Genomic DNA, 13,991 nt, shown 5'->3' on the forward strand with positions numbered 1-13,991 from the left:
AAAAAACAAATAAATATGCATCCGTGAACTTTCTTCTGGCAAAAAATGCAAAATTCCACATTTTTGTAGATAGGAGCTTGAAACCCTTACAGTAGGGTTCTCTGATACGCTGAATATGATGGTGTGATTTTCTTTAAGGTTCTATAACTTTTAGGGGGTCTTTCCCTCTTTTTTGAAAATCAGCCAAATTTTCTCAGGCGCGTAACTTTTGATGGGTAGCACTAAACTTGATGAAGGTTATATACTTGAAATCAGCATTGAAATCTGATTCTTTTGATGTATCTATTGGTATCAAAAACCCCTTTTCTAGAGTTTCGGTTACCATTGAGCCGGGTCGCTCCTTACTTACACTTCGTTACCACGAACTGTTTGACAATCATTCCAAAATATGTCAACAACTGAATAAAAGCAACAACCCAAATATAAGGGAAAAGGAACATCGAAGTTAATTCCGTTGGAAGCAACAAACTTATGACAATTTAAAATAAAACCGCAATTATTTAAAAAAATTATTGATTACGGGATAGGCGTTCCCTTGTCAAAATAAAGATACGCTCTAGGATCATTAAAAGCAGCTAAGGTATTAATATGACGGGAAAAAATAATTAATGAAACTTATTAGCACTTGTTTTAGGCTCCCAGTGTGGATCGTAAGCCATACATAGCTCTCTTTCCTACTTTTTTGAAAGCCCTTAACACAGAAGAGGTCTCTTATTCTATGTAAAAAATAAATAAATATTTAAAATTATCGAAACACTAAAATGGGGGGTCGAGAAGATTAAAAAATATAATAATTTGAAAAGTGATTAAAATAAAGAGGGAACGACTTCACTACACGGTCGCTTTTCAGTAAACCATGTGAGCTGCACAATTCTTAAAGATAATCCAAACTCGTTGCTTGGAATATTAATTTAATTAAAGCAAAACCTGTGATTCAGTTTGCCAAGATTAGGCGAAGAAAACACATTAAAAAAAAAAAATAAATAAACAGCAACTACTGGACCTCTGGCCCTATCTATAACGAAAATGACCTTTTCGTAAGCTTAATATTGCCCAATTAAATTACAATAAATTTAATTTTACTATATTTGCACTTTACTGAAAAAATATAAATATTTTTACTTTTATAACTTTAATAAATCAAATAATATTAACATTTTGATTACTAAATATCAGTATATGTATATTAAACTGACAATACATATTCATTTGTATTGTTTTCAGTAAGTGCAAATTATGTTCTGGCCTTGGGAAGGCACAGGGGTTTTGAGCTCTACTTATGGTACTTTCTGCTGGTTCTGAGTATAACTCGCTTATATATTACATTTTTTGATCATTTTGGGTTTCATTTATTTATCAAAACTAATTTGAGGCTGTTTGACGCTTGTTTGATTTTTTGATTGTAATTCTGCTTAGATTTTGTTTAAGAGAGTTCTTTACTTTTCTTTGAAAAACTTATTTTGTGGGAAATTTTTTTTTTTAATTTATTTCTATTCGTTTTATACTGACATAGTCTTTTCAGGGAAATAGAAAATAATTCTTTAAATCTTTTCATTTCTTTCAAGACTTTATAGTTTGGCCTGCTATTTGTAAGCCGGAGAAAAATTGTCCAAAATCTGGACACCAATAGTAGTGTTTAATTTAGTTTCATACCTCCTCTAGATGACCTGAAATAGAAAACTTGGTAACATTCGCAAAAAAAATCTGTTTACTTTCTTTGATAGGTTGGATACACTTACGCTATTTTAATTTGGTTAAATTTTAAGACCAGAAAAAGCCCCAAAACTTTGAACTTAATACCCTCAGTCGTTCTTGGGATACTGCTGAGATGCCTTATTGGGAATTAGCATTCACAAAGTGCATTTTGATTTAATCTTAAGGCAACATTTAATTTTAAACATAATGGGCAAATGGGAGGGTGGGCGGGGTATGGGGACTATTTGCCCTTCAATCACTTTCAAAGATTAAAAAGGGCATTAGCCCTTTCTATTTTCCATCGAATGAGCCCTTTTTGAAGTTCCTAAGACAACACCTTCGCTACGAAGTGCCAAAACTTTTGAGTTTCTACTACGACGCTTTCTATAAGCACCTTATATGTCCCCAGGGCAAACTTACAACCCTTGACCTGAGGGCTGTTAGGGGGGCTGTAATCCTCAAAGACATAATTTCCGGACCTTTCAACTACGTTGAACAAATTGGCTATCTCAAAAATTTTGATTGGATGTGTCTGGGGAAATGGGGGGTGTAAGAGGGGTGTTAGCTATCCTCCAATCAATTCTGGTTGTTAGTAAGGGCATTAGCCGTTTAAAATTACATTCGAAGTTGTATATTTTTAATTTTGTTCTACAACACTTTCTATAAAAAAAAAACCTTAAATATTTGCATTACCCAGCTGCCGACCCTTTCGATGAGGGCTGTGGGGGGAGTGTCGCCTACAAAACATAACTCCCAGAGTTTTCCACAGCGCTAAAGAAGATGGCTATCTCAAAATTTTGATCGTCTGTGCTTGGAACAACAGCAACTGTGAAAAGGATGGTAGCTATCCCAAATCACTTTCGGCGATTAAAAAGGGCACAAGCCCTTCTAATTTCCAATCGAATGAGCCCTTTTTGAAGTTCCTACAACATCCCTATCTATAAAAACCTTATATTCCTCCAGGGCATAACTTACAACCCTTGCCCAGAGGGCTCTGAGGGGGTTATCATCCTCAAAGACCTAGTTTCTAAAACTTTTAATTACGTTGAACAAAATGGCTATCTAAAAATTTTGATTGGATATGTTTGGGGAAAAGATGGGTGTGAGAGGGGGGGGGGGGGGTTAGTTGCCCTCAAATTGATTTTGAGTATAATAAAGGGCACTAGCCCTTTGAATTTCCAATCGAATGAGCCCTTTTTCAAGTTCTACGACAAAGCTTTCAATAAAAACCTTATATGCCCCCAGGGGAATAACTTACAGTCCTTACCCTGAGGGCTGTGGGGGGAATGTTATCCTCTTAGATATAATTTCCGGACCTTTCAACTACTTTGAACAAAATGGCTCTCTCAAAATTTTGATTGGATGTGTTTGAGTAAATGGTGGGCGTGGAAGGGGTGTTCGCTGCCTTCCAATCCCTTTCGACTATTAAAAGGGGCACTAGTCATTTCAATTTCCAATCAAATGAGCCCTCCTCCAGGGCATACCTTACAACCCTTGCCCTGAGGGCTGTGAGGGAGTGTCCTTCTCAAAAGCATAATTTCTATCAGGAAATCAACTACGCTGAACAAAATGGCTATCTCAAAATTTTGATTGGATGTGTTTGGGGGAATGATGGGCGTGGGGGGGGGGGGCTAGTTGCCCTCCAAACACTTTTGACTAATAAAAAGGGTACTAGCCCTGTGAATTTCCAATCGAATGAGCCTTTTTTAATGTTTCTACGACAACGCTTTCTATAAGAACATTATACGCCCCAAAGGCATAGCTTAAAACCATACCACCAATGGTTGTGGGGATTGCCCTCCTCATATACATAATTTTTATCAGGAAATCAGCTACACTGAAAAAAATGGATATCTCAAAATTTTGATTGTATGTTTTGGGGAATGATGGGAATGGGGGGGCTAGTTGCCCTCAAATCACTTTCGACTATTAAAAAGGGCACTAGCCCTTTGAATTTCCAATCGATTGAGCCTTTTTTGAAGTTTCTACGACAACGCCTTCTATAAAATCCTTATATACCCCAGGGCCTAACTTAAAACCCTTGCCCTGAGGGTTATGGGGGAGTGTCCCCCTCAAAACATATTTTCTATCTGAAAATCAACTACGCTGAACAAAATGGCTATCTCAAAATTTTGATTGGATGTGTTTGGGGGAATTAGGGGCGTGGGGGTGGGCTAGTTGACATCCAACTCCTTTTGACTATTAAAATGGGCTCTAAGAACTCTCAATTTCAAATCGAATGAGCCCCTTTTGAAGTTTCTACGACGACCCCTTCCATATGAAGTGCCCGGCTTTAAAGGAAAAAAAATAATAAATAATTCATAGTGCCAACATCGTTCTTATATGCCCCCAGGGCATTACTTACAACCCTTGTCTTGAAGGTTTTGGGGGAGTGTCCTCCTCTAAAAGATATTTTCTATCTGGAAATCAACTACGCTGAACAAAATGGCTATCTCACAATTTTGATTGGATGTGTTTTGGGGAATGATGGGCGTGGGGGGGGGGGGGGTTAGTTGCCCTCCAATCACTTTCGACTATTGAAAAGAGCACTAGACCTTTGAATTACCAATCGAATGAGCCTTTTTTGAAGTTTCTACAACGACGCCTTCTATAAAAACCTTACATACCCCCAGGGCATAACTTAAAACCTCTGCCCTGATGGTTATGGGGGAGTGTCCCCCTCAAAAACACATTTTCTATCTGGAAATCAACTACGCTCAACAAAATGGCTATCTCAAAATTTTGATTGGATGTGTTCGGGGGAATGAGGGGCGTGGGGGAGGGGCTAGTTGCCCTCCAATCACTTTCGACCATTAAAAAGGGTACTAGCCCTTCGAATTTCCAATCGAATAGCCTGTCTTGAAGTTTCTACGACAACGCCTTCTTTAAAAACCTTATATGCCCCCAGGGCATAATTTAAAACCCTTGCCCTGAGGGTTGTGGGGGAGTTTCCTCCTCAAAAACATATTTTCTATCTGGAAATCAACTACGCTGAACAAAATGGCTTATCTCAAAATTTTGATTGGATGTGTTTGGGGGAATGATGGGCGTGGGGGGGGGGGGGGGGCCTAGTTGCCCTCTAATCACTTTCGACGAATAAAAAGGGCACTATCCCTTTGAATTTCCAATCCAATGAGCCTGTTTTGAAGTTTCTACGACAACACCTTCTTTAAAAACCTTATATGCCCCCAGGGCATAACTTAAAACCCTTGGCCTGAGGGTTGTGGAGGAGTGTCCTCCTCAAAAACATATTTTCTATCTTAAAATCAACTACGCTGAACAAAATGGCTATCTCAAAATTTTGATTGGATGTGTTTGGGAGAATGACGGTCGTGGGGCGGGGGCTAGTTACCCTCCAATCACTTTCGACTATTAAAAAGGGCACTAGAACTCTCAATTTCCAATCGAATGAGCCCCTTTTGAAGTTTCTACGACGACCCCTTCCATATGAAGTGCCCTGCCCTAAAGGAAAAAGATAATACATAGTACATTGTGCCAACATCGTTCTTATATGCCCTGAGGGCATAACTTAAAACCTTTGCTCCGATGGTTGTGGGGGAGTGTCCTCCTCAAAAACATATTTTTTAGCGTGAAATCAAATACGATGATCAAAATACCTATCATAAACTTTGGTTTGGATTTGTTGGGGGGACTAATAGACCTGGGAGGGGGCTACTTTTCATCCAATCACTTTTGAACATTAGCACAGGCATTAGCCACTCCAATTTCCAATCGAATGAGCCCTTTTCAAAGTTTCTATGACAACTCCTTCGATACGAAATGTCCGGCTGAAAAAACAAAACAAAAAAAAAACACAAAAAACACACACATTGTGCCCACATCGTTCTTTACTTAGGCAGCGCTGGTGCGCTGCCTATGATATTTCTTTCTTCTTCCCTTTCATTATTGACTCATTCTATTTGTCACTGTCGCTTCTCTTCTAATAACACAATTCTTTGTTGTTCATCACCATTTTCGACACTTTTTGATACTCGCTTTTACGTTTCTGCTAACCCTAAAATTCTTTTTTTCATTTTTATTTTTGGCACATCCCGAATCCCGCTATTGCTTGTAATTCTTGCTGCCACTTATCTATCTTCTAACTGCATGTTTCTTTGTTCTCACTGTCGTATATCTTCTAACCACATATACCTTTGCTTTTTATCTTCATTTTTTTTTCATTCTGATCTTCATTGTCTCATGTCTTGTAACCGCATATTTTTTTTGCTCTTATCTTTTGTTTTTGGGCCGTTGTAATTTTCGCTGCCATCTTTTAACTTTATATTTCTTTGTTCTTCAATTTCGCTTTTGAATCCTTTTAATTGTTGTTTCCGCAAGTATTCTAACTACATATTTATTTGTTCTTTATTTTCCTTTATCAATGCTTCAGACGTTTTTTCAATATCCTTTACCTTAGCTGCTCCGAATGGTCTTGTCACTTTTGACGGTCTAAATTGTTCATCTTCACCCCTAAATTTACACTTTTCAGGTCATTCTCTTGGTCTTACTTCATTTGATGGTCTAGTTTGTTCATTTTGAGCTTACGTTAATTAGTTTTTTTGTCCCCTAGATGTTATGAAGCTGCTAAAAATACCTTTTGAAATTTACATCCCGATTATGAATACATGAATTAACATATTTCTAAGCCTTTGTTCTATAGTGCCTCCTAAAACTGATTTAGAATCTAATTTCCTTGAGTCTTCAATTTTAATCGACATAATTGCTAAACCAATCAATCTATCCTGATTCAGTGCTTATATCAGATAGTTTTTTTTATTGGTTTTAGTCTGGAAAATGATCCCTCTCCATAAGCAACGCTTACTGGAATCAAAATTGTTCATTTTGATGCCAACGCGGGGCCCTTTCAAACGCAGGGCCCCATTGGGCCCAATCGTTCCAATCACCCTTTATCCGGCCCTGGCTAAGATATTATGAGACTTCTTTGAAGAATTTGCAACTAGCTAGCATCTGAAAATTCAGGCTGGTGGTGACTCATTAAGACTACCAAAATAGCTCGAAAAGATAAAGGAAACTGTTCGTAACTCGTTCCGAAGCGCCATTGATTCTCATCAGTCGCCTTTGGTCAAAACTCCCAAAAGAGATATGTTTCCACGCGGAGGCTATCTTTGGAGGAGTTATTTAATTTTCAAGTTTGATCCAGTTCTGTTGTGGCTTTTGATTGGACTAGTAAGTTTTCTTACCATTTATCAGTGTTTATAATTTATCATTCTTGCCCAGGCTATATGCTTTCAAGAGTTGTTAAGGAAGTTCGGCATAGGGAGTAACCCTTATGTTATTCTGATATTTTCTTGATATCTTCTACCAGGGAAGACATTTTGGAGAATAGGGTTCAAAGCCCTGATTGAGTATAAGAATGCCGTTTGGTAATGCTAGAGGGTTTTCTCCTTCACTCCAACCCTGAGCGCGGAAAAACTGAAGTGGCGTGAGAATAGAGACGATTTGATCGGTTATAGGGACAGAACCACAAAAAATGTAATTTATTTAGGTTTTCTAACTTGGATAGTAAAGGAAGAGCAACATTACCTCTCTGGTGACCTCTAGCAATCCAACAGCAACCATAAGAAATCGTGAACCTGGGGTCACAGTCACAGATCAGCAACCAGGAATCGGTCTGACTGATGCGGATGACAAGAAATGTACCGTTGCCTCTTAGAGCAGTGCTCCGATCACGCACGGTTACTCGAAATGACAACTGTAAATCTCTATGGACTATATCGCCAAAACTGCACACTCTGTATGCTCCTCAATAAACTTTTTGGTTCGACCTAATCTGTATTTAAAAATAATACTAGGGTACAAGATGACACTTTGAATATGCTCAGAAATGTTCCGGGTAATTTTTATCTGCTTTCTGACTGGTACTAGGCCGGAGAAAAAATTTCCTCTCCGTAAGGCCTATTTTAAACAGAAGAGGATACATCCAATCACTTTAGGTACTCCACCCATTGGTGGAGCAACAGCTGAATCCATTCAGCTCCACCAGCTGAACCTATTGCTTCACCAAATGGTTCAGCTGGGACAATGACACATAATATAGTTACATCAAACCCGTTGAAAATCCAAAGAATGGTTCAGCAAATGGGAGGACTGAGCTGGCAGAAATGGATATGCCCAGTAAAGTTATGACTATGTTCTACCTTCACTTTCATCTGTCACGGACTGACTGACATTTTTTGAGGAATTAAATCTTCTGTCGAAACCCCAAACAGACTCAAGAGGAAGACCCGTTGTACTGTCGGTCAAGTTTTGTCATTGTGCACTTGGAGAAAATAAAACATATTTTTTTTATGATCGTTTGACTTGCGGCTCTTGCCAAGATAGCGCTGAGAACGAAGAGGTCAGGCGTCTCCAGGGTTGACCTATCACTTGCCAGTCCCGCAACTTGTTCCGCTGAGATGTGGGTTAGGACAAGGATTTGTTGGCTTCGTCTTTCCACCTGGTGGCGGACATCCTCTGGGACGTTTCCGTCTGCGCTGGGAGGGGTCAAGGTAAAAAACAAGCCGTTCTAAGGCGTCATTCGGCAGACGAAGGAGGTGGCCACATCAGCGAAGAGTGCGTTAAGAAATTTGCGAAGTACGCGACAGGAAGGTCTGGTTGGTAAAAAAGTCAGTCCAGTGAAACCTCTCGATTCTTCAAAGATGTTTGGTCTGAGCGACATCGACGGTGTAGAGGACAGTTTTGTTGCTGGCCTAGTCTCTGCTCCATACACTAGCACGGTGCTGACTAGAGCGTTGTAAATACGCATTGTAGTATGGAGGCTTATACTTGGTTTGCGAAAAATGTTATTCAGTCTCCCAACAACGGTTGAAGCTTTGGCTATTCGAGGTCGAAGCTCTTTTGTGATCGAACCATCCCTCGACAGTGCGGATCTCAGGTTAGTGAAGTCTTCAACCACATCTATTGATTTGCTCCCGATGCAGACTTTATTTACAGTGTAGAGTGACGAAAAATATCAAATGCAATGCCATGAAAACAAACATTTTTTTCACTTAAGCTTTTTCATTTCAGAGCCCGCTAAAATGAAACTTGAAACACTCCAAAAATCAAAAAGTTAAAATTTACGTTGAACACATTTTGAAAAGCTGAAAATTCAGACACGTAGTCTGAACATATACAAGACATGATTTTGCTTAATCCTAGTGATTTGTTCATTATTTATTTTTATTTTTTCCTACTGGTCTCACACTCTAATTACCGTTCCAACGAACTTGACACCCCAATCCCAAAAAAAATATCAGCCAAGTATACAGCGTTGTTTTCCTTTGAGACGTTACATGGCAATGGAATTATGTGGAGTTCCAATTTGCGGGGGGGGGGAGGCAGTCTCCCCCTTGGACTTGAGAAAATACTTTCTTCTTTGTTTCCATTAGAAAAAATCACCCTCCCTGATTTTGAAATTATTTTTTTCGTATCTGCATTTAAAAAGTCAAAAAATACCCCCCCCCCCGCAAAATTCATTGAATTGTTCAAATTATTCAAAGAATTAACAAATAATTTAACTATTCAAATTTCTACAAGAGGCTGTAAAAAAAAAAACAAAAAAAAAAACACCAGATAAAAAAGGCCATTACCTGTCTTCCATAGTTTCAGATTGCATACCTCCACCCCTAAGTCCATGAACTAAATTAGCATGTTGTAAAAGTGCGTCTAAACTCTGGCATGTTTCACCGCACAAATTACATTGACGAAACGTAGAAGGAGGTCGCTGGGGTGAAACAGGTTCACTATGAGCCTGGAGAAAAAAAAATAAAATTACCGTATAGTCAAAAATTCAGAAAAAAGGCAGACCCAAATTTCTTATTTCATTCAAAAGACACTAGATCTTTAATTAGTCATTCAAATTAACCATTTCTTAATAATATAGCACTGCTGAACGCGTGCGTGACCATCTTTTCCTGGAAAAGTGAGAAGTTTTATATCATACTGATAGTAGCTTTATGGTTTTACATATGAATTTAAGAGCATAATATTCATCGAGACCTAGCCCTTTTTTTGGGGAATTTGAACCTTATTCATAAACATGTGAAAATTCTCACTGGCTAATATCTTTTGATGAGCATCTTTTAAATTAATACATTTTATACATTAATAATCAGCATAAATGATAGATTTTGTTGTTGCATACATATCGTCCAAAACACCTTCTTTCATAATTTGGGTTGCTATTGACAAGGGTCGTTCCTCACTGGCATTTTATTACTATGAACTGTTGGATCGAAGGCTCTCTTAGATGTGAGGAGGCAACTGTTTCCTCCTTGAACCCAAGTTTGCGAGTTTAAAATTCGTTTAACAATGCTTCGGGAATGATAATCATCCCTGAAAAAATGTACTCCTCAAATTTTCACTAAGAAGGAAAGCGGTCCGGAATGACCTACTGATTACAAGCTCACTATTTCCACGGTTTACAAGGCAGTTTTTTTTTCTCTTTCAATTAAAAGCCCACCTCCACTCCTCTCAGTGACGACGACTTTAACACAAATTTACTTTAAACTTTAGAAGTCACCTGCACTTCGTTTTAGAAGATTAAATAGCAGCCAAACCAGGCACACTTCAAACCATCATATGCTACAAAAATAAAACAATCTATAAAAAAACGCCTTTCTGTAATGTCTCACACGCTAAAAAAAAAGAATTCAAGACGAGTTGTTTGAACACATATTTTACAGGGACCGATCCTATGGACGCAGCCAGGGAGGCCAGAAGGCCAACACCCCCTTGAAACAGGAAGACATTAAGAAAGATCATATTAATAAAAAAATTAGAAATTTTTTTAGAAAACTAAGAAGGAAAGCGGTCCGGAATGACCTACTGATTACAAGCTCACTATTTCCACGGTTTACAAGGCAGTTTTTTTTTCTCTTTCAATTAAAAGCCCACCTCCACTCCTCTCAGTGACGACGACTTTAACACAAATTTACTTTAAACTTTAGAAGTCACCTGCACTTCGTTTTAGAAGATTAAATAGCAGCCAAACCAGGCACACTTCAAACCATCATATGCTACAAAAATAAAACAATCTATAAAAAAACGCCTTTCTGTAATGTCTCACACGCTAAAAAAAAAAGAATTCAAGACGAGTTGTTTGAACACATATTTTACAGGGACCGATCCTATGGACGCAGCCAGGGAGGCCAGAAGGCCAACACCCCCTTGAAACAGGAAGACATTAAGAAAGATCATATTAATAAAAAAATTAGAAATTTTTTTTTGCAATAGGATGGGAGCTATCACCCCATAGGGTACATATTTATAGACTGAGTATAAAAATTTACCCAGGAATGAAGGAAGATTATATATTAGTTTCTATACCCCCACTACCAAGACTTTTTTTTATATCAACTGAAGGCCCCGCCCAACCCCAGGAAGCCCAAAAACATAAAAGAATGCACGTACAAGGGAAAATAAAAAGATATTCCCATTTAAACTTTGGTAAAAGCAATGGTCCTGGCAGTACTAGCCCGATCCTGGGAAATTTCCTAATAGCACATCTGATCTTCTCTACAACATGTCACCCTTTCGTACCGGTAAGCACTTAAATGGAACACTAAATATTTGTATAGAAACAATAGTTCTGCAGTAAGGGGAGAGTTATCATCATGCAACAACCTTATTGCAGTCATAGTAAAAATTAGTCGCTAGAATAAAGGGAGACTACATATGACCTTCTACCACTTCTTCTCAGTTTTACACATTCTTATGTTTTTATTCGAAGGCTCCGAAAGAGTAGGAAAGTGTGGGCGTTGCTTTTTGAAGCTTCGGGCACAACCCCCCCCCCCTCAACCCATCCCTAAGCAAAGATCCGCCGGTCCTCTATCATAATAGAACACTTCCTAAGTGATGATTTTATTATACCTCAAATGAGTGAGCCTAGTTAAATGAATCTTTCAAATAACTATAACTAACACACGTTTATTTTGCATTTACACACGTTTATTTTGCATTTACTACGTGCATTTTATCTATACAAACGTTTAATTTGGTATTGACTGCGTTTATCTTCAGGCTTCAATGCACCACCGCCAAGCATTACTGTTTCTGAAACTGGGAAACTCAACATAGGATTTTTCGATAATTTCAAATACATTGGGTATCTGAGAATTTTTACTCATCAGGTTACATCTTTAATAAAATTGCTGATTAGTACACAATAATGGCAGAAAATGGTGCTTCGCTACTCAAAAAGGAGACGAGAACTTTTGATTTCCATTCAAACAAGCCTCATACGAATTTCCTAGGACCATTTATTTCGATCCGATAACCCCTGGGAATAATAATAATAATGCACACAAGATAAATAAAAATAAAGACGCATCCGTGATAACTCGTCTGAAAAATACAAAATTTTGTATTTTTGCATATCGGGGTTCGAAAACTCTGAAATGGTCTTTTTTTATATCCTGAATTTGATAGTGATGAATTTGATTAGGTGGTGTAATTCTAATCAAGATCAATCAATTTTTTGGGGTTTTTGTGCCTCTTTTTTGAAAATGGGGCACACTTTTGGTGGGTAGCTTTAAACTTGAAGAATATGAAACATTTCAAAATCCAGCTTACCTTTAGCAAGTGTACTCTCTTAAAATACTACGTATATTCAGAGCTATTTAGAGCGAACGGCTAGCGTTGTAGAACTACGAAGAAATTTTACAAACGAATGTTAGGAAGAGCTCTATCATGATAAAGAAGAATAATTGAAAACAAAGCAAAACTAAAATCTGGGACAAATACAGCATGATAACCAAACCTAAAACGCTAGACTTTATGAGTAGCGTTCCAATCATATGTAGCGAAATCGCGCGGCCTAAGTAAAGAACGATGTTGGTACAACGTATTGTTTATTATTTTTTAGACCAGGGCACTTCGTATCGAAGTAAATGTCGTAGAAACTTCGAAAGGGGCTCATTCGATTGGAAATTGGAGTGGCTTGTGCCCTTTTTAATAGTAAAAAGTGATTGGAAGGCAACTAACACCCCCTTCCTCGCCCGCCATTCCACCAAACCCATCCAATCAAAATTTTGATATAGCCATTTTGTTCAGCGTAGTTGATTTCCAGATATAAATTATGTTTTTGAGGAGGACACTCCTCCACAGCCCTCATGGCAAGGGTTTTAAGCTATGACCCGGAGGCATATAAGATTTTTATAGAAAGCGTTGTCGTAGAAACTTAAAAAAGGCTAATTCGATTGGAAATTCAAAGGGCTAGTGCCCTTTTTAATAGTCGAAAGTGATTAGAGGACAAGTAGCCCCCCTCTCACGCCCACCATTTCCCCCAACACATCCAGTCCAAAGTTTTGAGATAGCCATTATGTTCAACGCAGCTGAAAGGTCCGGAAACTATATCTTTGAGCTGGACACTCCCTCCACAGTCTTCGGAGCAAGGGTTGTAAGTTATGCCCTGGGGCCATATAAAGTTTTTATAGAAAGCATTGTCGTAAGAACTTGAAAAAGGGCTCATTCAACTGGAAATTCAAAGGGCTAGTGCCTTTTTTAATAGTTGAAAACAATTAGAACGCAACTAACCCCCCTCTCACGCCCACCGTTCTCCCAAACATTTTTGGGGACTTCGTATCGAATTTATTTTTTCCCATACCAGGACACTTCGTATCAAAGGAGTTGTCGTAGAAACTTCGAAAAGGGCTCATTCAATTGTAAAATGGAATGGCTAGTGCCCTTTTTAATAGTCGAAAGTGGTCGGCAGGCAACTAATACCCTTTCCACGCCCACCATTTCCCCAAACACGTCCAATCAAAATTTTGAGACAGCCATTTTGTTCAACGTAGTTGAAAGTTCTGGAAATCATATTTTCGAGAGGATGACACCCCCCCCCCCTCCATAGCCCTCAGGGCAAGGGTTGTAAGTTATACCCTGGGGGAATATAAGGTGTTTACAGAAAATGTTGTCGTAGAAACTCCGAAAAGGGCTCATTTGATTGGAAATTGAAATCGCTAATGCCCTTTTTAATAGTCGAAAGTGATTGGAAGGCAACTACAATCCCTTCCACGCCCACCATTTATCCAAACACATCCAATCAAAATTTTGAGATAGCCATTTTGTTCAAAGTAGTTGAAAGGTCCGGAAATTATATCTTTGAGGATGACACTCTCCCCACAACCCTCAGGGTAAGGGTTACAAGTTATGTCCTTGGGGCATTTAAAGGTTTTTATTAAAAGCTTTGTCGTAGAAACTTTAAAAAGGGCTCATTCGATTGGAAATTCAAATGGCTAGTGCCCTTATTAATAGTCGAAAATGATTGGAGGGCAACTAACCCCCCTCTCACG

The 13,991-nt window shown here is 38.5% G+C and overlaps 1 protein-coding gene across 2 annotated transcripts in view; it reads right to left on the minus strand.

Annotated features, from left to right (window-relative positions):
* Positions 1 to 13,991, minus strand: part of LOC148943138 (uncharacterized) — a 134,432-nt gene that overhangs the window by 24,900 nt on the left and 95,541 nt on the right. For both annotated transcript variants that reach the window (XM_089102256.1, XM_089102255.1), the window contains exon 2: positions 9,288 to 9,448. In XM_089102256.1, coding sequence (XP_088958382.1) covers positions 9,288 to 9,448 — 161 coding nt within the window. The remainder of the gene's footprint in view (positions 1 to 9,287; positions 9,449 to 13,991) is intronic.

Source organism: Artemia sp. Qi Xiang Cuo, chromosome 16 (genome assembly GCF_049724085.1).
Source record: "Artemia sp. Qi Xiang Cuo chromosome 16, ASM4972408v1, whole genome shotgun sequence".
Taxonomy (NCBI): domain Eukaryota; kingdom Metazoa; phylum Arthropoda; class Branchiopoda; order Anostraca; family Artemiidae; genus Artemia; species Artemia sp. Qi Xiang Cuo.